The sequence below is a fragment of the Ischnura elegans genome, chromosome 7 (assembly GCF_921293095.1).
Source record: "Ischnura elegans chromosome 7, ioIscEleg1.1, whole genome shotgun sequence".
NCBI classification, from domain to species: Eukaryota; Metazoa; Arthropoda; class Insecta; order Odonata; family Coenagrionidae; genus Ischnura; species Ischnura elegans.
The window spans coordinates 90412139-90440095 of record NC_060252.1 but is presented as its reverse complement, the minus strand read 5'-3'; the positions used below and the strand labels follow the sequence as shown (position 1 = coordinate 90440095).

The following is a 27957-nucleotide window of genomic DNA, read 5'->3' as shown; positions in this document are numbered from 1 at the left end:
CGGTGGGAGGTGCTCCCTTCAAAGGTGAAAGACATTATCCAGAAGTATCGAGAGACACCCCGCACCATCATTCTCTCTCTGTGAGATCGCCAAAAGCCCACCCTTCTCGTGCACAATGGCCTACAGGCGACATCCATTCATCTTCGCGAGAAGGGCGAACCCCGTGCGAAGCTTTTCATCGTGATCGGCGTTAAAAGCCGCGCCCTCCCGAGGGTGGGGAAACCAACAGACCTCCACTCGTTATGCCTTGGCTCCCATATTCAGACCAAGTATAAGCTCAAGTTGTAGAAATATGATATAGGATATGTAGTAGCGGATCCAGGATAGGGACAAGGGGGTGCTAAGTGGGGGTTAAAATTCCAGCAGTAGTGGGGGTCGGAAAAACTTACCATTATATCTAGTGTAAATTGGATATCCAAGGGGGGGCTATAGCCCCCCAAGGATCCGCCATTGGGAATATGCACTTAGCTAGCAGAGGATTTATGAAGCTTTAGTCAGGCATAGTTTCTCTTTTGCTTTAATAATTTTTGCTTTTGTATCCTCAATTAGATATAGGTCAAGTGATGGCAATTACACTATCCTCCCATCTTCTACGCCTCATCTGTTCATGTTTTATCTCCTTGTAGTACTTTGTCAGCTCTCATCAAGCATCGCCGTAGCTTCTCCCTATGGTATACTTCTGTAATTTCATTTTAAATCACAATAATGAACTTTTCTAGAGACGGACAAATATCACGTATGGTGTTTGACGTTTTACGTAACTCTATTCAACTTGAATTTAAATTGGCAAATCACTTCAAACGCTTATGAATTATCTGTAATAATTCCTATTAATTCCAGCACTTCTAGAGACTGCTATGATGTGGGTAGTAAGGCGATGGAACTGCTTTACAACTTACGATCAGCCAATTAACAAAAAATACAAAAACCTCTATTTCATGACCAGCTAACATGTTTAAAAAATGAAGCTCTATCTCCGGTGCAGGTCATTGGCCTTAGACGTTTTCGTCCCGATCGCCGATGACGGTGATAAAGAGATTTTTTTCCACTTATTTATCTCTGAGAGAGAATATCAGAGAGGGGAGATTTGCAATGGATCACTGGATATGTCTCCTTATGGTCCAGTTGAAAGACATTGGGAGTGTTGGGGTCGCGGCCAGGATACGGGCACAAGTCTTCTCCGTCTCCGAGGGAGGGAATACTATTGGCCCCCTTCCCGCTCGACGGGAAGAAGCGCCTTATTTACTCTCCTCCTCCCCCTTGTCAATGTCATTGGCAGAGAGCGCTCTTGACATCCTTCTCTTCTCAGTCATCCACTTTTGAAAGTCGCACCGAGCCATCTCACACCTTTCAAACGCGGCGTCCCGTCTCGGTCTAGAGTTTCCCGTGTGAATATGAAGAAAGAAAAGGCTAATAATCACTTAGTTTATGAAGCATGTAATATCAAAATCGGACGATTAAGACACTCAAATTCTCCATGTCCGTGGAACGGATTGAGAATCGCCGTGGTTTCAACTTACTGTATAATATCAAATTCAGGGTTTCCGTCAGTGGCTACTGAAATTTTTTAATTGGTTCAGGGTCGAGGGCGTCATAAGAGGATCTTTCGAAGTTTAGTCTTTATAATTAGGCAAAAAATTCCTAATTTCAATCAGTGTCAGTCTTTTTAGTCCTTGATGCCAAGTTAAATTGAGCTTTGCGATTCGAACACTTCGTTAATATCATCATTAGTCAATAAAAATAGTAAGATTGGTTTGACGCAGCTCTCCACTTTGCTTTCTCATTCGCTATCCTTTTCAGAACGACGAATTTCTTCTCTTTTTACATCCTTTATAACCTGCCCAATGTGCCTCATTCAGGGTCTTCCCTTGCCCTTCTTCCCTTCCACCTGTTCTTCTACGGTTGATCTGATCAGATCATCATACCATTTACAAGTGGCAAACTGGAAGTTTTAACGAGGTAGTCTATTAAATTGTAGTTGAAATACTAAAATGTTGAATTATTAGAGATCTACTCAGAAAAAATCTCTGTTACGTACTGAATGACGTTCCAAGTATGCCATTGTCTTCAGTTACTGCTGGAAAACCTTATTATTGCATTTCCAGGGCTAATGAAAGGCAGTATCAGCCCTGAAGGGCTTGGAAACTTATTTCAACTAATCGTCAGCCGCTATGCTGACACTTATCGGGTGGTATATCTGAGAATAAAATTAAGGGTCATTCCATTTTGAAGTAGTCGCATGACAAAATATCAGTTCTAAATTAACTTCATTTTGTCCTCAGTTATATTTTATTGACCAATGTCTCGAGAAACGTCATCAACAGAAATGAACTCTATATTCCGGACAGTGTATGTATCTGTCAGGAAACGTTAAGAAATTTTTAAGCCAACAAGATAAAAAAATGAATACTATTCATCCATTTCAAGTTTCCCCCGGTGGAATAGGCCTTCAGTCATTTACATGAAAAAGTATACAAAAACTACTGTATCTGTCACACGCCTGTGCAAATAGTCCACGTAGTGTGTGTGAGTGAATATGGCGTGATTTCCTTGAAAAATGAGAAATTTTTTTTAAATCACCGAATCAGTCACACACAGCGGTGAGAACGATGATGGATCGGTTTGGCTCGTAATTTTGTAAATATTTCGCCGTTTTCCAGCGTTGAGTTGGTCGCGGGCGACATTTCGCAGTCGAGACGGGCGTCGTCGTGAGTCGCTTGAGGTGCGAGGAGGAGTTTCGGGCATCGAGCGAAGGGGCATCGCCAAAGTGATTAATGTCCCAGAGTGCTTTCCTTTGGGGGTGCGGGGAGAGAGGGAGGGAGGGGGTGGAGTGACGGTGATCTTGGAGCGGAGCCGATGGGAGGCTGATTCTCTGGGGAGTTGCCATGTCGAAGCAAATCATTGCGAAAGTGGAAATGAGCGGGTCCGTGCGATCAATTGAAGCTCTTTCTAAGCGCCGGTTTCATATTTAGTTAAACTGGCCGTTAACGGTTAGGGTCGATCGAATATAAAAATTCGCTTTTACAATCGATAAACATAATCATCAAGCCGAAGCGAGTGAGTCAAAAAATTAATTCAAAACGTTAACAAGCATGGGCGTACCCAGCGAGGGGCAGGGGGGGGGGCGCTGCCCCCATAGAAGCAAAAATTGCAAAAGTCTTTAAGAAAAATCAATACTGCATTGAAGCGAAAGTATTCAACATAGTTTCTTTAAACCCACGAAAAATTATATGTATTAGTATAAGATATGTAACTAAAATAAAACTATTTTTTTAAGGAAATAATGTCATAAACTAATGTCACAACTTGGCTTGCTCCCCGTAGACCATGGCTTGCCCCCTCCCCCAATGACCATGGCTTGCCCTCCCCCTAGTTACGATCCTGGGTACGCCCTTGTTAACAAACCTCTTTAAGTAGCGAAGGCTGCATTTGCAATAGTTTTAGACTTTACTTGATGGATCTCCTTCGTGAATATCAGGAAAAATAAAACTTTGCTAGTTTTAAAATTAATATTTCACTTGCGACCGATTTAGATACATAGTAGTGATGATACTCTGTATGTAAATCGGTTGCAAGTGAATGAAGCATTGTGGTACTAGCAAAGTTTTATTCTTTTCTTTTAGTCAATGATGCATTTCCCTGGATTCACCGCGTCATCGTCGTGGTAGAGATAACAGTTTCTCTTCCATTCCAGCAGGCGTCTTTCGGTCGAGGTCAAGTCACTTCAAATGGAATGCAGGAGAAACTGTTGTCTTCACCAAAAAAACCACGCGGTGAAACCCGGAAAATGCATCTTTCATTATCACCGCATCGTGTAAGCCTTCGCATCCACTTTAAATAGCCCTTTTTTAGCCTTACACAAGGCATTTTATAGCATCATATCGCGTAAGGTGTTCACTCATTCATTTATAGATTCATTCTGAAGGTTTTTAATCGTTGTGTGAGGGTAGAGATCGCTTCGGGCTTAGCCACTGACAGGCATCACGCACTAAGGTTACAAGACGACCTCACACTGAGAGGATTTTATTTGGGAGTATTTGATTGCTTCACCCAGAATATGAACGTTGGAGCCTTCGATCTTCAGCCAAGCTCTCTACCCTAGGCTACTACGCTCCCCAATATCATTGATATTCATAGGTACCAAAATAGTTGCCCTTCAAACCGAACTCCAAAGAGGCGATTTTTTTTATGTTTATCACACTTGTGGGGTGATTTTCAACACGGGAAAGACCAACATGAATGTGTCGATAGATGAGATATAAAATGAAGAGTAATATCCCTCACGGCTTTGGTCAGGCGCGCAAATATTTCAGAGCCCTTCACGTTACATCTGTTGACGACTCATCGCCCTGGGAAGAGCAAGTTCTTGTTAGCCAAACCTTCTACTCACTAAGCTACCACGTTTCCCCATCAGTGTCGTGGAAAATGTTGTCGGGGATCGAAATGACTGAAGAATCGTATACCGCCTCTACTGATCAAGGTTGGAAACCGTTCATAGTTTAACTGATCAAATGAGGTTCCAATTATTATTTGTATGTTTGTGATTATTATGATTATCTTTCAAAAGTACAGTTGCATTGTAAGAGGGTTAATAAGGGCTTCAGATCATCCCGTAACTTTTTTGTTGCCCACTGTGGCAGCTGCCTGCAAAACATCTACGTTACTCTAGCCTAGGACATTCTATAATATAATTAAATATAATTTTTTTACACCAAATCACTTAGAAGAAACGTCGATAATTATTACCAAAAAGTTTAACATTTTTTGGTTATAATTATCGATGCAAAACATCAGAGAATTTCGGGAATAAACGCATATGGAGACCAAACCGTAATAACTACGTCCGTGTTGACCATTTATGATGATTGTTCAAAACGAAATTGAATGAAATGCTTATTTAATGAAATTTGTAGTTTTCCATCGCGTAATCAACAAAAAATTATTAGAATAGGCAACCAACACACCACCGAAGCAGCCCCCATGAGAAAATTTCTGGCTATATGCCTGCAGAGGTATTTTATTAATTTCAAATGTTGGGAACCTTCACCATCATCATCACTGGTCAACAATCCTAGGATTGGTTTGACGCAGCTCTCCACTCTATTCTCCTATCAGCTAATCTTTCACACCTACGTATTTCTTCTCTTTCGCATCTCTCTTTACTTGTTCCATATATTTTGTTCGAGGTCTTCCTTTTCCATTCTTGCCTTCCACTTGTCCTTCGACGATTGTCTTCATCAGGCCATCATGTCTCAGGATGTGGCCTACAAGGTTGTTCTGTCTTCTTATTAAGGTTTTCATAAGGCTTCTCTTCTCTCCTACCCTTCTTAGGACTTCCTCGTTACTAACTCGGTCGATCCATTTTATTTTCATCATTCTTCTGTAGCACCACATTTCGAAGGTCTCTATCCTTGCTTTCTCCGCTGCGGTCATTGTCCATGCCTCACTTCCGTATCAGGTGGGGTAGTGGTAGCGTATACGACTCCCACCCAGGGGGCCAGGGTTCAGGACTTCGTTATGGCAGTATTTTGAGAACCTTAATGCGCCAAATTAGGCGTGCCCTAGTTCATCTTCTAACCTTAATTCGTGATTTATTTCGACGGACTCACGATGCGGCTTAATATGAAGGAATCCGTTATCTTTTACGAGTAAGTATGTAAAAGTTTTTAGAATTATTTTGATTTCGGAAGAGGAAAAATTGGAAGAACTATAATATTTCTCTTATTTGTAAAAAAAATATTGATTGGCTAATGAGAAGGCATACCACAGGACTAATGCATATACAAGCAATGTTAAGTATTACCGAAAGAACAGATGAATACCGAACGGAGCCTAGCAAAAAAATACGGGAAAACATTGGCCGAGGGATATCTGTTGGCTCAGACCATTTAATGTTAGAGAAGAAAAAACCTTCTGGATGAAATAAAAGTTATGGTAATTACCATCCTGCTAAATCCCTGATATAATCGATACACTTACAAAGTATCAGCGTCGGTAAAAGTTTCGCAAAACATTTACCACCTGTATATTTTCTCTTAGTGACGCATTTCCGCAAATTAACTGACAGTTAATATTTTGTGTTCATTGGGAGAAATCTTTATCCAGCGATGGCATCCCAATTTCTGCAAATCATCTCAGATTTCCATATAAAAACATGTCCTAAGGAAGGAAATTCCTATACTTGCTAAAGTTGGTATGATAATGGGCGTTAACCCGCGGAGGGTTAGGCTTTGCGTACGTACTCTTGACTATCCGAACTCCTATTTCCCTAACTGTTGATGATTACCCAAAGCAATATAAAAACCTGTTTTGATGGTATTTTTACCTCTAACTGTATTTTTCATTGGTATTTCCTATCTTCAGACAAATCCACTCGAGCTAATCAGGAGATCGACTTATGAAATCGATATATTTGGCTTTCTCTTGGTAAAAATTCATGCTGAATAAAGAATAACAACCTTTGTAAATTTTTACAGAATTTTTTATTGATACGACGCGTATCGACGCAAAGGCATCATTCTTGAGTACAAAAATATAAATAAATGCTTCTTTCGTACTCAAGAACGACGTCTTAGCTTCGAAAAGCGTCGTACCGATAAAAAAATCCTGTGAAAATGTTTAAAAGTTGTTTATCTTCATTTATATCAACTTATGTTAATTTGACCAATTGATGAACTTCATCTCATCTCAATCTATTGATTATTCTTGCGTATTTATTTAAGTATGATCTATTTTGTTCAGTGGAAGCAAGATAGCAACCGCAGATATTGGGAACTAGTCCCTGAGATTCCATCGACGTGTTGACAGAATGTTTCTTCTTTTCCTGGCGGAAGTGACGCTCGCTCTGAAGTGAGCAGTCTTCCGCGACTGCTGAGTTCATATTCCACGCCGCCCTCATTCTCTGGGAATCATTTGAGGGTCCAGAAATACTCGACGAACGAACGAAGGCGGAGAGATTGATTGTGGAGGCGATCGTTTGGTGCGCGTGTGACAAGGAATCGAAAGACGTGGTTGTGGAAGTGGAAGTGGTTGGAAGTTGATCACTGATTCATGCCCACCTACTCGACGCATTGTGAGCGGAAAGGTCCTCGCCAAAGCCTTATTTTTTTACCAATTTTGTTCGCACAAAAATTCTCAAGAATGATAGTTAAATTTTCTGGGATTAGATAATTTATCGTCATTATCATAAATCAAAGTATCGTGCGATTGGTTTGACGCATCCCTCCATTACTTCGTTCTATCTGCTAGCCTTTTCATAGTGACGCTTTTTTTTCTCTTTTACATCCTTTGTAACCTGTTCTATGTAACACATGCGCGTCCGTCTCTTGTCCTTCTCTTCCACCTATTCTCCTGCGAATGTTTCCATGAGACCATTATCCCTAACTATGTGGCCAACTAAGTTGTCCTGTCTTCTACTTGTAGGAGACTTTTTAGAAGATTTTTCTTTTCGCCCACTCTTCTTAGCATTAATAGATATATACGCTAATTAAACAATTTAATAAATCTAAGATTAATTAAGCAAAGGTGAACATTTTCTTTCGTCCCATGTGGAAACTACGTTGCGTTACCAGAGAAGTAACTGGTGTTCTTTACTTTCTCTTCAAACAAGGAGCGGTCAGCCCACCCCCTCCCCCCACCGCCACCAGGAAGTATACTTCCACCCATTCTCCTGCGAATGTTTCCATGAGACCATTATCCCTAACTATGTGGCCAACTAAGTTGTCCTGTCTTCTACTTGTAGGAGACTTTTTCAGAAGATTTTTCTTTTCACCCACTCTTCTTAGCACTAATAGATATCTACGCAAATTAAACAATTTAATAAATCTAAGATTAATTAAGCAAAGGTGAACATTTTCTTTCGTCCCATGTGGAAACTACGTTGCGTTACCAGAGAAGTAACTGGTGTTCTTTACTTTCTCTTCAAATAAGGAGCGGTCAGCCCACCCCCTCCCCCCACCGCCACCAGAAAATATTAAATGTGCTTTGTGAACGATGAGATTCTATATATCTTATCCTTATGAATCATAAACCGGACGTATGTTGACCATATGTGGTCCCGTAGATGTTATCCCTTGACTGAGACCTATGCTTTCTCTGATGAAAATGCTTATAGAGTGGGTTTATTGTATTAATTTTGGATATTGTTTATGAAAATATCTATAACATAAAATGATGTTTTTATTATTATCTGTGGAAACAAAAGCACTTGTTTACGCATTAACCCATTATAACCCAATATTGCTTCTAAGTAAAATTAAAAAGGGGAACATTTTTAGCCCTATTCAGGAAAGATTTAAACTACTTTTTCTCTGGTCTTTGATGGCGAAATATATAGGTGCCACAACAATTATGAATTAGTAGAAAATTTGAACATTTTAAAAATGAGAAGTCACGAAATTTAATTTCTCTGGGTTAGAAAGGGTTCATAAATATGCTGCAAGCAATTTTTTTAACATTGCAATCGTAAAAAAATAATTAATAATCTTTGAAAAAGCAGATATACATTTTGAAAACGCTAATTCATTGTTGTAAATTTATCTAACGGATAAGGGTGAATATTCGGAGGAAGTTACCACGTTTTGAGGTACTCGAGAATCGGGATTTTTGGCTCACAAACACTACGGTCCATGTCTATTTACTCCTTTTTGATTGTCCTTCGTGATAGTTTACGATATTTGGTTTCGGAGGCCGATGGAAGGAGGAGGGGTGACCTCGGGTGGCTTTGACCCAGATAACAGCGTGGCCGTGGGGGAGGTGAGATGAAACAGGCGGAACTATTAAGGTTTGACACGGAAAGACTGTAGGTGTCTTCATATAACGATTCTCGTATTTTTCATTTCAGTTCCATACTTTGATTGGCGTGTCTTTTCATTGCATTTTTGGATTATTTTATAGAAAAATATTTATCTTTGCATATTTATTTCATGTGTCAACAGTTCTGTAGGCCTATTTTCTTTTTGATTGATCGCTCAAAGAAGTTCAAAAGTGATTTTTATATCTTCCATTATAACAAGCAGAATTATTCATAGACTATAGATAGATGTACTTTTTCTGCCATCATACTAATGCGATACTCTTACATACACTGTACTACTGTCCTATGATTGGCATACTCCAGCCCTTCATTTCTCTCTTTCCACGCTAGGTACGATACCTTTATTATGCATAGTATCCATCGCCCCTCGAGAGTATAAAGTTAAGATCAGTTTCACTAAAATGAATATTTCAATGATTATGTTTATGACCTGAGGTAATTAACATTCGAAGAATTCCGTAGATAGGTATATATCTATCATCTATGGACGTTGAAATGTTACAAAAATAATTTGAATGGATAACTTTTTGCTTTGCTATCTAATAGTTAAAATATATACTGAAAATACGAAAAATATTAGCATTTATCTGTAATTCTGGGAGTAGATTAAAAATTGTACTTATATCTGTCAGCCTCGTCGCATGGGAACGTGTGTGTTCACAGTTTAAGCAGCGATGAGAGAGGTGATGAAAGAGGACATTTGCTGGGGATTATTTTAATGGATATGGATAATGCAAGAAGGCTGTAAATGGAGGTGAAAAGTTGCATCTATTTACGTAATAATTGTGCAAATACTAACCACACTTGCCCAGTTGTAATGGATTTTTGATACAAATAATCGCAGAAAGCCCCAGGTAATTTATTCCTCAGTTGAGTTATATTCTTAGAGATTTGTCCCAAGTTTGCGGCTACCCCAAGAATCCACTGTGCAGTATTGAAGCGGAAGTATTTCATGGGTTCGATTTCGTACGATGGCATCTTCAGCTATAGAGGGTAGCTCATATGACGTTCCATTTCCGAACATCGAGTGCATTCCCCAAGAGCACGTGTCGGGCCGTGGCCCCAATCCACGCGCATGTTTCCGGTGGCGCTGCTGTTTGTTGAAAAATTCTTGGCACAACAAGATGGCGCCGTAAAGGTGGTCGAAATGGTGTTAGAGCGGTTGGAAGCATCCGCGCTCCAAGAATGAATCGGTGTTGTGACGTTCGAGATCATTAATAAATTAGGTGCTTTTACAGCCCGGGGCGACTTCAAGCGGAAAATATATTTGTATCGGAGGTCGGTCGCGGGTGTAATGGCGCCACGTGTATTTACAGAGCACGCCCGATTTGTCTCGGTCGAACACGTTCGGAAAATGTCTCATTCTCAGATTATGGTCATATTTTCTCGGTTAGGGCTCTGAAATATTTCATATAATATTATTATTATTGCAGCAATATTTGGATTCGCTCACTCCATCCTCTTGTTTAAACATATCGCATGCGAGTTCCTTTAGTTTTTTTCTATTTTTATAGTATTTTTCGCCATATCCTTAACAACTGATACCCTGTGTTCTTGATCTATTTTTCATATTTTCCTTCGACGTTCTCCTGCATTGCATTTCTCGCTTTCATTTTCCCATTTTGCCTCATGAGACAAAACTAACGGGCATGGTTCATAAATGTATGACACCCAAAACGTGCGAAAAAAGTGATATACATATAGTTACTGTCCCTAACCACACTTACAAGTAAGAAAGTAATTCAAAACCGCGCATAATATAAACTTTGGAGCGTAATGGATGTTTTTGGAAAAAATTAGGCACGCTGTAAAATTTAGGTAGCCATAGAATATGAGAAAATTTTAGTTTTCGGAATTTTAATTACATTTCTGACTGTAATTTAAAATTTCAGATTCTGTAAAAGGAAATCAATTAGAATCTTCGTAGAAATTTCTCCCTGACGCCGAACAAAATATCAAATTGATCGGAGTCATTTTAACATGCAAATATTATCCAGGATCATGGTATCAATAGAAATCCCACCTCGGGGGATTCTTTCCTGTTGATGATCATTAAAATGCCTTAAATACTAGAGTTCTATTCTGAATGTCATTTGCTGATTATTTTCATTTGGGCTTATCTATCGAAATCTTGTAAGATCTTTAGGTAATGCTCCAGTTAATGAAAATAAAGTAAGCAAATCAATTAGCTTGACTTATAAAAGATGAACACGAGTTCCTGAATAGTCATGCATGTAATATTTGTAACGATCTACGAGTAGATTAGGAATAAATTTCATCGCTTATGGACTCGAAGGTAATCGAAATACATATCTTTGCGGGATTCGCTAGTTGTTTTTTTCCTCCTATTTTCATGAATATGGTAGATGAAGGACTTATTGTGTGTAGGAGGTGCGATTAATTGTTTACTCCACAATAGTTGTCTCCTGGTACCATATTCATTCAAGTATTCTGCCGGTTAAGGATGGTTTAGAAAGAGCATTTTGCGAATCACCCCGGCCTATTTTAGCTCAAAAATTGTTGTTACCTTGATCATCACCGATGCGGAGACTGCGAAACAATATTATTGGACTGCCTTTTTCAGTCTCTCTTTTATCTTTCAATCCTATTTTATTCCTCCTCCTCCTCCCTCTTATAGTACCTTTAATTCTTCCCTCTGACCCAAATTTTTACCTTCTCTTCCCGCTAATTACTCGCTGCATCCAAAACCTCTGTACCCTTCGTATATTAATCTAAAAGTTTCCTCTCCTCGCCTACCACGGTAAAGGGTATGGAATCACGAAAAGCCTTTTAGTATCGGAAACTTAATAGGCTGAAAAGCTAACATTATGGTTAAATAATAATTGCGCATAAGGGCGACTCCAAAAAAGCCCATGTAGGACCTGACCTAATAGGTCAAAAATACGAAATTTTGGTGAAAATTGTGATTACTTAAGGTTGGTTAATTGTTTTTACGGAGTTTACATCCTGGCGTTTCGTCGTTCCCCTTTTCTCGCAGTCCTTTTCACCTTCTTCATTTCCCTCCACACTGTCATTTCAGACGATTTTTTCCCAAAAACCTCTTTATTTTTTTCAAATTAGAGTTTTTTGTTTCACTTCTTCAAGTAACTTTCCCTCTTCCTTTCCCGAAATCCCTTTTTTCAACACTTCTTGACAACAGTTAATAACTGTACTTAATTATAAAAAGGTTTTAACCTCAGAGTAAGGATGGGGGAGAGTACGCTTTGGCTACTTCGCATGTAGTCAAGATCCCGCACTTACATCCCACACTTCCCGCACTTCTTCCCACAAGAAGAACAAGGATTCCCGCACTTCTTCCCACGATCACATGGTAACCATGTTGACCACAGAATCTGCTACTGCGCAGCCTGAAAGCGCCCTCTACCCCAATCCTTACTCTGAGGTTTTAACACCCACACATGCGATGCCTCCATTCTTTCCTAGCCCTACTGCCTCAGTGTCCGCGTACCACATGTATCCCATAGACTTGCACATTTTGTCACCGGACGGAAATTTGGGTGTCTGACAGAGGGGAACAAACAGTGGGCCAGTGGTGCCGGGTGACCTAGGCCTAGAAAAGCAAGGCGCCCAAATTATCGCTCCACCGACCCATTTTATCGCTGATAGCCTGTATTCATAAGGACGGAGAAATTTTTATTCGAATGTGAACCAAGGTTCGCCTCGAGACGAGGGTGGTTCGGGAAGGAAGGTGGTTTATATTTTAGGCAGGAAGGGGTGGGGAATGGGTCGGATGTGGCTTCCCTCCCGATTGTGTCAGCAACTCAGAGATCTGTTGGCCGCGCTGCACGATGAATGACGCTGCCAATATAGGAAATCGTTTCAGGCGCTACTTTGTCTAAAGCAAGTTTGGAAGTTATCCTATAATAATTATAATGCATATTTACTCCATCACTGTTTACATTATTTAAGTACAAATACTCGGAATAACTCGGAGTTTTAGGCAGCCTCAAAGGTGCAAGCACCTGTATCGTGACTGCCTTCCGTGAATAATTACCTGCCATTGCTGGTGTTGTTGCACAATAACTGAAATATTCCGAACATATATATGTACACAAGTAAGGACCATTTCATATGCCATTTTGTTAACAATGACAGAATAAATACGTATTTTTTTTTACAATCTCTTCATTAATTTTTTGCCTAGTGCGAGGCCTCCAAGTCTATAGTGGCTTCCAGCCTGATTCGTTAAGATGTGTGTAAAGCTATCTGTATGCACTTGGCTGTTTTTAGCGAATCTAACCGCTTTCCTTTGTATTTTATTTAGTTCACGGATTAAGTGTTTATACTCTTGATCCCATATACTCACTGCATAGTCAAGGTACAGCATTTTTAGATGCAGGCGAGAGACATTTGATGCAGATTGGTAATTTGTTATAATTATATAAAAGCAATATAAAAAATGTACAGTATAACATAATAAATAAAAATTTGTTATAATAATATCCTCTTTGGTGTGATACACAGGGAACTCTTTCATTTTGCAACGCAGTTGCCAACTCATATTAAATATTTTATATAATAACCATATAATTTTCTCCATCCATTCATTTCCATCCCAAAACCTTTGCCCCTTCGGCTACTTTCCTCACCCTGGTCACTCATACTACTCCGCATTCGACTTCATAATGTGTCGCCTTTCATTTCCCTGTTTTATCCCAACCTAAACCCTCCTTTATCTCATTTCTTTGCTGCCTGAAATTTTCGATGCGGTGGTGAACCTGATAAAAGTTCAAAAATGCTTTCTACCCCTCGAATGATAAATTGATGCAGATTACATGTTTAGTGCAAGACGATAGCTATTCGACGAAGACGATACGTTTCTTCGTTTTATCTGGAGAGCACGGTGAGAGGACAGTCGTATTCTTCATAGTAGGATGGAATTTTCTCTATAGTGAAAAGGCATACATCATATTTTCGCTAAGCATCTTTATAAAATGTTGTTAAAAACGTATTGGTAGAGCGATTTAGCATTTCTTCTATAGTTTTAAATATTATTTGGCCGTCTTCGCATGCATGATACTATAATCCTACGATTGGTATTCTGCAGCCTTTATTCTCTTTTCCAAGCTAGATAATTTTTCCTGGCGTCCTTTTTCTTTACATCCCCCTTTATCTGTCCCAAAGGTCTCCCTCGATGGACTTTATCTTCAATTTTTTACCCCCATTAAATTCCATAATTCCAGATGAGATTCGGAGGAGACAGATAGTATGGATGGAGGGAGTACTTAGCGGGGAGGGGATATTGAAAACAGTGTTTGAGGGTAAAATGTTGGGTAAACGAGGGAGATGAAGGAAGAGAATAGGATTTTCAGATATAATGAAAGGGAACAGGTCTTATTTTGAATTGGAGGGAAGTCTATGATAGAATACTTCTTAAATAGCCCATGGAAACCTACCTTAATCCGTAGAATACTTTAATAGCAATGATATTCCTCGAGTATTTGCTGTCTCACAACATAACCTATCCACCCACTATCTCTGGCGGAAGGCGCTCCAAAATGCACTCTCTTCATTCGACATAGTCCTCATAAAGGACCCCAAATACAGTACATTATTGATAAATCGACGTCGAATATACATTTACCCACGTTCATCTCATTTCATGGGTATTGGTGACCACCGTAAACTTAAGCAAAAGATGTTAGGGTGAAGTTGTTGCACAATGAAGGCGTTCCCTGTTAATCCTTGTTTCTCGCCCTATATTATTAAAGAATTCTACCGATTAAGGTAGGTTTCCATGGAGTACTAAAGAAGTGATCTGGGAGCCTCCCTTTCCTTCCAGCACTGCTTTCATCAATTCACTGTGAGACCTACTCCCTTTCATTCTATCTAAAAATCCTATTCTTTTCCTTCCTCTCCCTCGTTTACCTAAAATTCTACCCTCTAACACTGTTTTCAACATCCCCTTCCCGCTAAGTAATCTCTCCATCCATACCTTCTGTCTCCTCCGTATCTCATCTAAAAGCTGCTTCTCCTCACCCACCATGTACAGCACTTCGTCGTTCCTCCTCCTCTCCGTCCACTACACCTTCTCTATTCTTCGCCACACCCACATCTCGAGTGCCTCCAGTCTTTTCTCGTCCTCCTTCCTAAGTGTCCACGTTTCTGTATCGTAAAGCGCTACAATCCAGATCAGACTCTTCACTAACCTTTTCTTTAAAATCTTACATAGCGAACCTCTCAGAAGCTCCTTCCTGTTCATGAACGCCTCCTTTGCTAGTGCAATTCCCTTCCTGAAGTCCTTACTACTGTATCCGTTATCCTCTGACACACTGCCTAGATAGTTGAAGTTCATTTAATATCCAGCATTCGCACCCACCCCTAGACTTCTAGTATTTTCTCTTTAGCTTTTCCGATCCTCCTAGTCTCTTTAAATTCCCCAATATGAGCTTACTCCCTAAAATATCACATTGAAGAGTTAGAAAACAGCCAATTCGTCCCATCCTCCCTGAAGATGGAAATACCGTCTCATAGTCTTAAATTAGAGTCAACTGCGTCGCAGAGTTCGTTATGTCGGCTGAAAAGCTCCTGAATATCCGCGGAGAATTACGAGTGACCATCTGAGCCTAACGGGATGTTTACGCGTCGTCGCGTGGTGCTTTGTGGTGCGCATCTGCGCCGATTGGCGGCAGGGCTGTCGCTTGGCTATATTTCGGCCTTTTTTCCCTCTGAGACCTTGGAAGGAATCTCTTTGATTATAAAAAAATGGATGGTGGAGTAAAAATACAAAAAAATGAAATGCATTACATTTTGCATTTTACGAAGATAATGGACTCGTTTGTCGATTTTTTCGATTTCCGTGAATAATATCGATTGTAAGAAATTGAAACCCTTATTTTTCTATTTTCCATCCATCACCTACTTCTCGAGCTAGCCGTGATGAAAAATTAAGAGACCTTAATCTTTTTCTTAATGCTGAAACTTTCCTTTATTCCAACTCCCTCACCAATCTCCAAGAACTGCATCATAATCTGCGGCACATTGTTTTTTACCGCAGGACTGATGAAAAAATTACAAGCCATTTATGTATGAATCAAATATTTGATTCACATTATATTTGATCAATAACGCATGTTGCATAGCATAGCGCCTTGTTCAATTTTCGACGAGGTTATACAGGATATCCAGTAATTTCTGCCTAAAAATTACCGTCTACCGATTGTAGCAAGTGCCTCTGCTTTTACCGTTCAAAGCAAGATATGTGGCCCTAAATTCATTACCTACGTAATAGGTAAATTGACGTCGAATATGCATGCATTTCATCTCGGTGCTTGGGTATTGGTGACTAACAGAAACTTAAGCATCAGGTGTTAGGGTGAAGTTGTCCTTCTTATAAGAATGATCTTAAGATTAAGGAATTATGGATAGTTTGATTTTTTGTCGTCACATATTCCCACCGAACGGATCACCGCTTTTCAAGTACTCCTCTCCTCCTGGCACCGACTTCGCGTGGTTCTTCTCTGTCTGCACATCGTTCACCCGTAGGTGGTCCTCCCTAGGATTTTTACCGACGTGTAAATCAGATGGCGTCACCGACTCATGAAAAAAGGGTGAAAACTTCCTCTTTTTCTACTTTAAACTTATGAGATAGTGAATGAAGGAAGAACATTAAATTTTTCGTTGTAACTTATCTTTTCTTTCCACCCACCGAGTTTTTATGATGTATATATTTTTTGGTCTTAATAAATTACCCTATAATACCTACAATTAATTTTCCCGAGTGGTTGTATAGTGATTAAGTTTTTGTATTTTATTTATGAGCAAATTACTTGTTCGATAAAATCCATCGCGAAGTTCGTTCTGAGAAAATTGCTTGGTGGTGTTATTGGCAAACACACCAGTCCGGTAGTGGGTAGGTCCGAGTTCGAATCCCAGCTAAGTCAAATATTTTTTCATGGCGAACTTCATCCTTTGGTGTAATTTTCATGCTAATATAGTTGATTTTCCGTGTACCCGATGCCTATATAAGTATTTGCAATCATAAGAAGAGATGCTCATTTCAGGTAATTTGAAAAAAAAGCCATACCTACACATAGTATATGGCGTCATAGCTTGTCTTTCCCCGACAATCCCAAAGGTATTTGTTTTATTTCTATCTAATCTAATCAGCGGAAAGCATATTATATTACTTGAATTTCGCGCCAAGTGTTCCGTAGGAATTATGTATTGCTAATATTTTCTATGATCCGCCTCTTAATTATCTTTGTGAGCATGAAAAAGTAGCAATTTTTAGGATTTTACAGCAATCAATAACAGATTCAGGATACCTAATTTGGGAGAATTTGCGAAATTTGAGTGTGCCCATCGTTGGGTGAATGAGCTTAATTCTGTTACTTAGCTACAGCGTTCACCTATGTATCATATAAAGATAATAAATACACCTTTAAACTGTAATGAAATGTGGCCTGTTTATATGCCTTTTAGAACCCAAACTTATTGACTTTTGAGTTTAAAACTTGGATTTTTTAATTTCCAAATCTGCGTGCTGTGAGTAGGCACAATTTCAGACAGTGTGGGGCTAGGCCTCGTGAATTCGCTTCTCCTAATCGAACGCGGAAGACGCAAGCGTGTACAAACACTCGAAGGAATTTACAAACACGAGGATGAGCCATTCGCTTAGAAAGCTAATGGATCCCTATCCTTCTCCTTTTGGACTGCGTTTTAATGTAGCTGCCTTCCAGCCAGTGGGCAAACCTTCCGTCCGCTTCCTTCAATTTCGCGATGAAAATGAGCCGAAGGTGTCAGTTAGGTTACAGAGAAAAGAGGAGAATGCTTATACTGCAAGCCAATATGACAATGACCCAAAGTTGACGTTGGAAAAATGTCCGCAGTCTGAGGTAGAGGTAATTTGGTAGAGGGAAAATCAATCTCCTTGACGCTAACTCGAAATACGATCTCCCAAATTCGTTCCTAATGCTTTTACCAGTCATGCTTTGGCATTCTTCTCCCGTAGGGATTTTTTTCGTGATTCAGTGGAATAAAACAAGAATAAGTTACTGCTGACACTTAATCAACAATTTAAATTTAAACTAATCTATTAATCTCCAAGCAACAGCATGTTCCATATAAGTCAGTTAAATTTTATTTGGCCCTATCACATTTTAAATCTTCTATTTTTTAGAAGTCCTCGCATCCAACGTTGTCGGCATTGAAATTCACTCGGAAATTTTTACCACATACTAGGTTTTGGCGTTATGATTTTAAGAACGTTGGCTGGTTGAGTTGTGATCATTTTGATAATTGTCTAAACTTTTATGATTATGCAGATTCCGAAGGAAATTATGTTGCATGTAGTGATCGTGATAGTTTCTCCGCATTAACTTCGTGGAATAAAGGGCGAAATATGAATGATATCACTTTTACTTGCTAATTTATCACTTTCTATTTTATCTTAGGCCTTTCCAAACAGTAATTTAAGAATGAAAGCATTACATTTTATGTTTTATATTTATTTCCATTGTCTTATTCGTCTTCTGCGTATTGAGGAATTAAAATTAAGTTATTTAAACCCTGATACAACAGCTTACTGAGATGAAAGAGGCTCATTATAATATACCTATAAAGTGAAATTCCCTGCTCTTACTAGACATGAGCACTCGAGTTAGAGGAGAAAAATTCAGCTCATTTCAGTAGTGGTGGTGCAGCAGTATACTAGGAATCGTATGGGCTTAGAAGGTGGCTAATGAAGAGGTTCTGCAAAGAATAAACGAAAAACGCAGCCTTGGGATATCCTAAGCCCAGAGACAAGTAGAGGTTATGAGGCACACCCTGAGTCGTGAGGGGTTTCTGAAGAAGAATTGAGGTACAAGCTAAAAGAAAGACGACTATAATGCTAGTTCACATCTACAATGTGTGAGACAGATAAAGAATAAAGTGAGATGTAAGAATTATGCCGAAATGAAGAGGAAAAATACACGTGAAGGATGGCGTGTTTCTGCCATCCAAACGACAGGTTGATGGCCTAAAAACGACATGTGACGCAGTGGACAGAGTGGAAAATACAAAGTATCATGCTGCTGCTTCCGTTATTCCTAAGTTTCTCTTTTCCAAATTGTCCACCATACGTTTCTTTTCCCCGCTAAATATTCGCCCTCTGCATCCGCCCTTGGCCGAGAGGGTTATTTTATCGGCCCGCGGACCTTTTGAATTCTTCCCTCGTGTTTTTTAATCTTCTTTTTACTCTTTGGCTTAAAGAGGGGAGGATTGTTGGGGAGGAGACGGCTGGCACCTTCCCAGTCGCATCTATTGCTGCTGTCTGCATATCCACTCCTCTCTCCAAGTCGCCCTCAGCCACATCCGAGAGTCTAGCTTGCCGTCTTTTCCTCTAGAGACTGTTTGAGGAGACATGTTCGCAACTACGTGATTTCAAGCAAATAATTTTTTCACAAATAAAAATGATTTGCCATCATGGAAGATATGCTGTGAGTTGAAAGAGACAAATTACTCAGCGCCCTTTGCCACATCCGAGAGTCTAATAGACTATCCTGCATTCTTTTCTTGTCGAGATTGTTTAAGGAGATATGCTCGCAACAGCACGTTTTACAAGCAAATAAAGTTTTCACAAATAAAAATGATTTTCCATCGTGGACGACATTTATTAATTTGAAAGAGTCAAATTAGGTCACTGAGAATGCGGATAATTTAGTTTTTTTTAATTAACACAGCTAAAAATTATTTTAACCGATCATAGTGTCGTTTTTAATAATCTATTGCTATTAGTCTTTTCAGCGCGCAGTTCGGAAAGAAGCATGGTAACGAACGTAACTTTTATTTTGTCCACATGTTAAATCTTAGGGTGAAACGAACATTATATTTTGTCTAAACGACATTTGTGTAAAATCTAGCTCTGATCAACATTTTTTGTTTGGCTATAAAGGTATCGCCGTTAGGTGCATGTTAAAATTCGGATTTTCAAATACTCAATCCAAAGAATAATGTATGGGCAGCCTGTTGTTGAGTATTTTTTATCAGTCCTCTGGATGAGATGTTTTTATTAAATCAGTATCTTCTCTTTTTTATTCAAATACTGATTAAACACTTTGTCGTATGTAGCAGAAAGGGTAATTATTCGTGGTAATACAAGTTTGAAATATTTTCAACATTATGGTTGATGAATCCCACAATTTTTCGCGAAATAAAAAAATGTCTCAAGTCAATGGGAAATAATGTGAGGCTAATAATTATACCACTACTATAAATATGTATTTGATTTGATTTCCATTGATTCAGAAATTTTCCTGTGAGCCATAATTCCTTACTTTTTGAGTGGGGTGGTTGGCCTTCGGAGAACGAATTGATGATGCTGCAAATGTAGAGGGATCGCGCAAATTCATTCCAGCTTGGAATCAAATGTCTCAGGCACTTTCGCCCAAGTTGGAAGATGCTGTGTGGTCATGTGTGTGTGCGTGGCAAAGATTCAAGACGGCTTTCCGCTTCTTTGCGAAAACGTGTGAGGGAGGGAGAAAGGGAGGGGAGGGGGAAACGAAGCGGAGCCATCTTTTGTCGCTTGGCGAACTATTTCAGTGCGGGCGCCCCTTTCCTTGGTCTCTATTGAGACATTACCACCGCACGACCGATCGTATTTTGCCTTTATTTATGTATCATCAAATGCTTTCATACCGCATAGATCGTTGCATGTGCTTAATCGCTTCTATTGACGCTATTTATTTGGTGGTAACATTTTTCAGTTAAGGGAAGGAAAATTTGAGTGAAATGTCATTTTTCCATGAGGCCATAATAGTATTAACGTGATTTTCTTTTATGCCTGTTACATAAGGTTGCTCTAAATTCGTTCCGCTTTAATATTACGTTTCGTTCTGGAAATCATTGGTCAATGAGTGTATAGAATGTTTTTAGGCATTTAGCTATCTTGCATTTAGCCATCTTGCACTTAAAGCATTTTAAGTATGAGTGCATACTGATTCATAATAATCAAACTTAGGATAAAGGTAATGTATATTCGAATCTTCTATACCTAACCTAAATTTTTTTCAAGGTGACAAAGTGAGTTTTGGAAGAGAGGGGTACTATCCGAGTCACAGGCGCGACGTAGATATCTTTTGTATTAGTCTTATCCATTGGTGAGTGTTGACTGAGCGGGTGTAATGCGTCATCTTAAACACAGGGTCATCAAAAATGAATGGTACGGTTTCAGTAATTCATGGGAAGATAGTAGGGATAGGCTGGCAGAGATTTCCCAGAGGCTGACCGATCCCTGCTTCAGTGCCTTGACATGGGCACCTCGAGTGCAGAACTCCGTCCGTCGGATGGGACGTTAAGCCGCGGTACCCTTGGCACCTTTTGTAAGGAGTAGACCAATGTCAGCATCGGATTTTTCTTTTATCGAGCGGCAAAGACAAGGGTGCACAATTTGAAGTTTATTAATCATGTAAAAACACTGTTTGATCCCGCCAATTCTAAAAATAAACAAATATAAACTGTAAGTAATTCTGTTTTCATTCAAACCATGTTCAAAACTGCATCAATCTTTCATGATAACCCTGTAGTGGTGAAGCTTCAAAATTATAGAAGCGTATCAGATTTTATAATGCTACAAAACTTCAGTATTCCATCGTGGTTCATTCTATACCTGCGATTAAGACTCTGTTTCTTCTTTTTCGATCTCCATTTTCCTTCCCTTCTATCCTTTTTCTTACTCTTTCCCCATGCTCTTTTCTCAATGCTCCGCGCACTTACAAACAACTCCCTAGGCCTCCATTAATTGCACCGTAGACAAGGGGATAAACAAAGCTTCTGTGCCATCTTGCTTGCTGCGCTCGCTTAAGCGCTTTCATTGAAGCTGTTCATTTGGCGGTAACAGTCTACTTTTATCGAATGGCCAATAGGGTAGTTTCCTTCATCATAGAAAGCGACAGGCATTGATTGCGATTCGTTACTCATCATTACTGTATTCATAATATACAAATTATTTGGTTTTAGAAATACCGGTTTAGACGAATGGCAATGGTCAATTTTATCCTCATTTGAAAATGGCCAGATTGGCGCCCATGCGATGCCATTCCGCGTGACGTGACTCCCCGAACCTGGATGCTATACGAGTTGTCAGGAGTTTTACATCGTCTGAGATTACCAATCCATGCATGAGGCACAGAGCTCTGGGAAACATGTCTTAATAATCACCTATTAAAATTGCCCAAGGTCGGAAAGTTTCCTTCGTTTGATAGGGTATTAATAATCATTATTTAAGCCAAGCGATATCTGCTAGCTGGGTGGGTACTCTGCTAACTGCTTCGAACCTGCATTGTGGCGGCGCTCATAGCCTCGCACGATGGTGGCCTTACACGGCGGCAGCTGGAAATACGTCACACGGGCTTTTCCCAGCAGTCATACTTAGTCGTCGCGTTTTCGCGCGCTTGAAAATTTTCACTTTTCATTTAATCGCGAAAAACAGATATCGTAATTTAAAAATCTAAAAGCGTGAAATACGTACTCCAGGAGCAATAATCTTTCGATTTAGGCAATAAAAAAATAATAGGAAACCACCCTATTTTCATCACCAAATTCTTTTGCCTTGTTAAGTTAGATCCTTAGTGGAAATGTACATCTATATACACTGGAAATTTTAATAAAAATAATTTAAAAATTTGAACGGTCTAGAAGAGTGATGGTTTATTTTTTATTTAAATTCCATGGAAAACAGCAGAATAAATATCTTAAAATTGAAAATTTCAAATTTTCAGCCACCACCTTTTAGGTGACCGGTGAGTGCTTGCAGGGTATTATTTGGAGAGATAGATGCAGATGCCTTCTCGGTAAACGAGTAGCATCTTGTGACGGGGAGAGGTGTGGCAGGTGGGGGAGAAGGTTGAGTGGCGTCTTCCGCGATGACTCACTTTGCGTGGAGTGAAGGAAGGGGGGAGGGCTCGCCCGTTATCCATCGGGACTACTAAAGGGGAGGGAGCGGGCGGGATTTTTTGGCGAAGTGGAGGATTCCGTGACGGAGTGAGCTCCCACAGCATTGGCGTTTGTCAGGAGCATATCAGTTCCCTTTTCGCACTTATAAAAGGTTTATTCGCGCCAAATCCTCACCACCAAATTGTAGAGACGGTAAAGATGTTGTTCACTCAGACCCGATATTGCAATGAATTAAAAGAATTCGGTTGTTGAAATGCAACGATAAGTAACAATGTGTGAGATCCCGTGATGTGTTCTAAGGAAGTAAATGCTTTTCCCTCAATTTGTTTCCTGCATCTTTGACCTAGGAAGCTTTTCCGGTAGTTTCGAATTAGACCCGCTGTTGTAGACGTCGTTTAAATCCTCAAATACACTTTTTACAGACTACGTAAAATAAATTGTTACAAAATTTAAGCTAACTTTTTTTCAGTATTCCTCAATCTGAGAGGTATTCTTGTACGCAGTTGTTTTATTTTCATAGGAATTTCAATAACATTTGCGTTCGGGGTAATCTGTACGTGACATCATTTATTTGTGTGACGTGATAAGCCTTGCACGTAAGCTTTGTCGATTATCCAGAGCTATGCATTTTTATTACACAATTTCGAATCCTTCAACACTCTCGTAATGGGGTGTTTGCATGGATTTTTTTAGCGATATATGTGGAAACTTCACTTCATCCTAGATACGGAAATGCTATTTAAACTTAAATTTAGGGTAATTTTGGCCATTTCTGGCTGCGTTAAAAATTACCCGGTTTGAACGTCCGCGAAAACAAGAAAAAGAACATGGCCGCCTGTGACGTCACGTGCCCGTAACTCCGAGTACTCGCCGTACGGTAATGCTGTAGTTAATGGTTACGCGCTCTCTTGAACGAAAGTCAGAGATAAACTGTGCGCAATTTCGGCATATAAATGGTGTTTTGTACCAGAGTGTACACATACAAGCAGCAGGAACCCTAGCAAAGTGTTTTTCGCGGTTCCAAAGGAAGAGAAACGGAGGAAGAAATGGTTTAGACCTGCAACAAGGGACTTCAATGTCTCTCTGAAATCAACCCTTTATTGCTGCGAGGACCATTTTAAGGTATTTTAATATTTATTACTGACGCTTATTGAATAGATACTAACGTATGTGTATGACACGTAAATTATTCATGATGAAGAGCCTTTAACATCTGCTGAATGAATCCATTAATCGTACAAAATAGCCAACGTAATGAAATGGAAAATAGATACTTCCAAAAAACTGCAATTCAAAGGATGAAAATTGTTGACGAAGAAAACCTTGGAAGAAGCATCTAGTAGATCAGAAGTAAACAGTTTGAGCTATGATTTTGGTATGTACAGTTAAAAATATATACCTAATACTTTTTTTTATAGATGGAGGACGACATGGGAAATTTCATGAGGTGCAAAATGGTAGGAGGGCACAAGCTATTGAAAAAATGTGCTTTTCCCCACGTATTTGGCTGCCAGGAAGATCGGCAGAGAGCATTTGCGTCAACCACCCGAAATTTACCCATGAAGAGGACTCAGCAGAGATTAATAGAAGATGCACTGAGTGTGAGTTATCCATATGCGGCCTCCCTAGGCTGGTTCTAAAGATATTTGTAGCCTCAATGTGAATTGATTAATATTACAGTCTTATTATGGGAACTCTTTATAGGTACCTACTTTAAGTGTAGACTGCATTGTTTATAATTGCCCTTTAAATAAATTAATATTTTAATTAATGAATAAAATAAATGATAATCACTAAATAGAAACAGTTACAGAGACATAAATGTGTTCTACAGGTACAGATTGACTAATATATGATATGCTGCCACATCATAGGCGGATCCAGGGGGGGGGGGGCACGGGGGCACGTGCCCCCCCAGACCCTTAAAAATGTGCTAGAATTTTAATACGGTCCCATTATCATTTCGTTCGTTTTGTATGACGAGGTATCCTTGTGCCCCCCCCCCCCCTGAACAAAATCCTGGATCCACCCCTGTGCAACATTGAAGCCTAATAACAACAGAACAGTTAATATTTCTGAAAAATATTTCATATTAAAATGTGGCATCCATACTCTTGGCTTCTAACTATTGGCTATACTTGAATTCTAACCCCATCATATCTGAAATAAAATGGGAAAAATAATAAGCTTGAAAGTGAAATAAAATGTTGTTAATCATATATTTAATTCTATACTTATATGCCCAGTAGGAGTTTGAATATTTTCATATAAGCTCAAGTGATTATTGAAAATTTGAAGTGAAGAGTTTGGTGCTGCTCAGGTACTCAAATAAAAAAAATCAACTTGGTACTATGGAGATAAGGGTCTCGTTAAATGTATGTCAGTTACTTGCATATTATTGCCTGAATTATACAACTAATAAAATATATGCTTTTCTTTTAGGTTGATAAACATATCCCTCCCCATATAACCAGTCATGATTTGGATGAGGAGTCAGTGGACATAGAACTAGACTGCTCTGAAGCTAATGAGGGTGGAAATGCTGCATCCAACTATGAGCCATTGACTCTTACTAAGACATTTAGTGGTGCAAGTGTCCAAACTTCTGTTTCTCACAGGAGTTAGGATATTAATTGCAATATGATAAAAAAGGAAGTACTTAACATTACCACATCACCCATCAAGTTACAGAGAGATAAGTCGACATCTCCACTGAAGAGAATAGGTGGGGCTGTGGATGAAGAGGAACTGGAGTCTGTCACAACAACTGAGGGTGTGGAAAATGGCAGTGGGAGTGAATATGAGCCATGCTCATCTGAGAGTAATGAGTCTGCTCATGAATTTCAGGACCCTGATGCAATTCTCTCTTGTGTAAATAGGAAATCCAAAATGTATGTTTGCGTGCCAGATGAGTGGTTTCCTCATGCAATGTCTTTGATAATGAAATACACTAAACTTGGCCAGAGAGACATTGTATTTACTCTCATGAAAATCAAGGTAAATGATTCTTTTGAAAGGCTCGCGGATCAATTTTGCATATCATGTGGCCATGCATGTAAAATTTTTAACAGAACTGTGCCAATCCTGGCACACACATTGAAGGAACTGATCTATTGCCTTATAGGGTGACTATAAAAAGGCAGCTTCCCATACCTTTCATTGTACTATGGAGATGAAATCATCAGGTAACTTACCGAAGTGCCTTCGTTCCTCTAACTTCCGGAATGCTGAAGCAGTAATTTCCCTTCAAATACTCCGCCATCATAAATACATCTACTTTTGGTAGATTATTTGTATTTCCATTATCAAAAATTACCTCTAATACCATGTTTTCGACAATTTTCCCAGTCGCAATGAGGCCTTATACCGGTAACTACGGGCAAGTGACGTCACCAACCGTATCTTCTCCCGCTGATTTCCTTGGAATTTTAGCGATTTTATTATTCATTTAATAATATATTTCTCCATTTTACTGCATTGAAACCTATGTTTTCTTCATCTAATTCCTTTCCTCTATACAATGAAGAAATATTTAAGCGCAAAAAATTTTTATGCAAACACCCCATTGACATTACGAAAGGGAATAAAATGTTTCCAAAAAAATCCGCAATCTTATTTTTTACGTATGCCGTAATCTGCGAAGAATCCTTGAACGAGGTTGTTATATATTTTTTCCGGGGAATTCCGAAGGCGTGACTTTTCCTCGTTCTTGGCCCGCCTCCCCAAACCGCGCCTCCCACCCCACCCCACTCAGTGTCCTCGGCGGCATTGAATCATCGCCTGGGGATGCCTACACTATCCGCACCTTAGCGCGGAAATCTCGTCATCTCCCGTACATCTCCATTTTCGGGTTTTATCCGTGAGTACGTTTCTTCACAATAATCGCTGGTGAACAATCCTGATATTGATTTCACACAGCTCTTTACTCACTTTTACTAAAAGCCAATTTTTTCACCACTTTGTATTTCTTTTCTTCCATATCCTTCCCCACCTACTACAAATAATTTGTTCGAGGTCTTCCTTTTCAATTCTTGCCATCCACTTTTCCCCGACGATTGTCTTCATCAGGTCCTCATGCCTCAATATTCAGGGGGGAGAAAACTTGAGTCAAAAAATTTAACCCTACACATCTGATTCCAGTAGGAACCCAAATTACAATTGATGCTTAGGTCAAAAACGAACAAATTTAAACTAAAAACTTTGCGCCAAGTGTTCCGATTGGCCGCGAATTTTCCCTGTTGCCGGATGCTCTGGACAATTCATGACTTCATATGCTTTACCTTCCGGAGATCGCGATGCATTCAAGGCATTTCGCTACATCGACATTTAGATGTCGCATAACAACCCTAACCAACCCAACCGTAACTGTGACGGCCAATTTTCTCAACGGCAATAAAAATTTTTACTTGGGATACAACGAATATTTTGGTATATCAGGGTATATGTCAGGGTTTAATGAGCCCTAAGTTCTAAAATGACTCTCAGCACCCATAGACATTATGCATTTTTGTCGATTCGATAAAGTAAATTGTTTTAGCTTTTACGGAAATTCTGTATCTCAACTAAATTCAAATGTATATGATCTGAACCGAAAGTAATTGTGATAATTTATTATGGTCTCCGCTTCTAAAAACCTCTACCGATTAAATGGTATATATATTTTCATATAATGAGGTCCAAAAGGCGTCATTGTCGGTAATTACGAATTAAAAAACCGAACTTCATGAAGCCCTTAGCTATCGAGTTAGAAAGTGCGAACAGTCAAGCCTCCAATATAACTCACTATAACTCAATGTTGCTTCTAAGCAACATCAAAAATGTATAAATTTTCAGCTCTATTTAAAACTCTAAACTACTTATTTTGTGTGGTGTAACGTTTAATGGCGAAATATTTAGCTGCCACGATTATAATCATTGAGTGCAAAATATTCAAGTTCTCAAAATGAGAAATCGGAAAGTTTCTTCATCCCAGAAGCAGCTCTGTGTCAGGAAGGTGTAAAGTGGTCATGTTCTCATCATGCTCCAACGTAGCTTTACGGTACTCACCTCCCAGAGGGTCGCTCTCGTCCACCTTAATCATGTCTTCCTCCTCCTATGAACTCCCCCTCAGATGTCACCTGGAAAGTGAAAGTGGAGAGGAGAGATTACTCAAATGGCATAGTGACTACATGCGCTTATTATACAATAGAATCAGTTTTCTAAGCCGGCGCAAGTCCGTAACTGTACTACGGTAGACGTGGATTAGG

At 39.4% G+C, this 27957-nt stretch overlaps 1 protein-coding gene across 1 annotated transcript in view; it reads right to left on the bottom strand.

Moving 5' to 3' along the window:
• Positions 1-27957, bottom strand: part of LOC124162026 (serine/threonine-protein kinase MARK2-like) — a 102911-nt gene that overhangs the window by 37116 nt on the left and 37838 nt on the right. Inside the window, exon 2 of the mRNA XM_046538353.1 lies at positions 27758-27828. Within this exon, the coding sequence (XP_046394309.1) occupies positions 27758-27791 (34 nt within the window). The 5' untranslated portion in view covers positions 27792-27828. The remainder of the gene's footprint in view (positions 1-27757; positions 27829-27957) is intronic.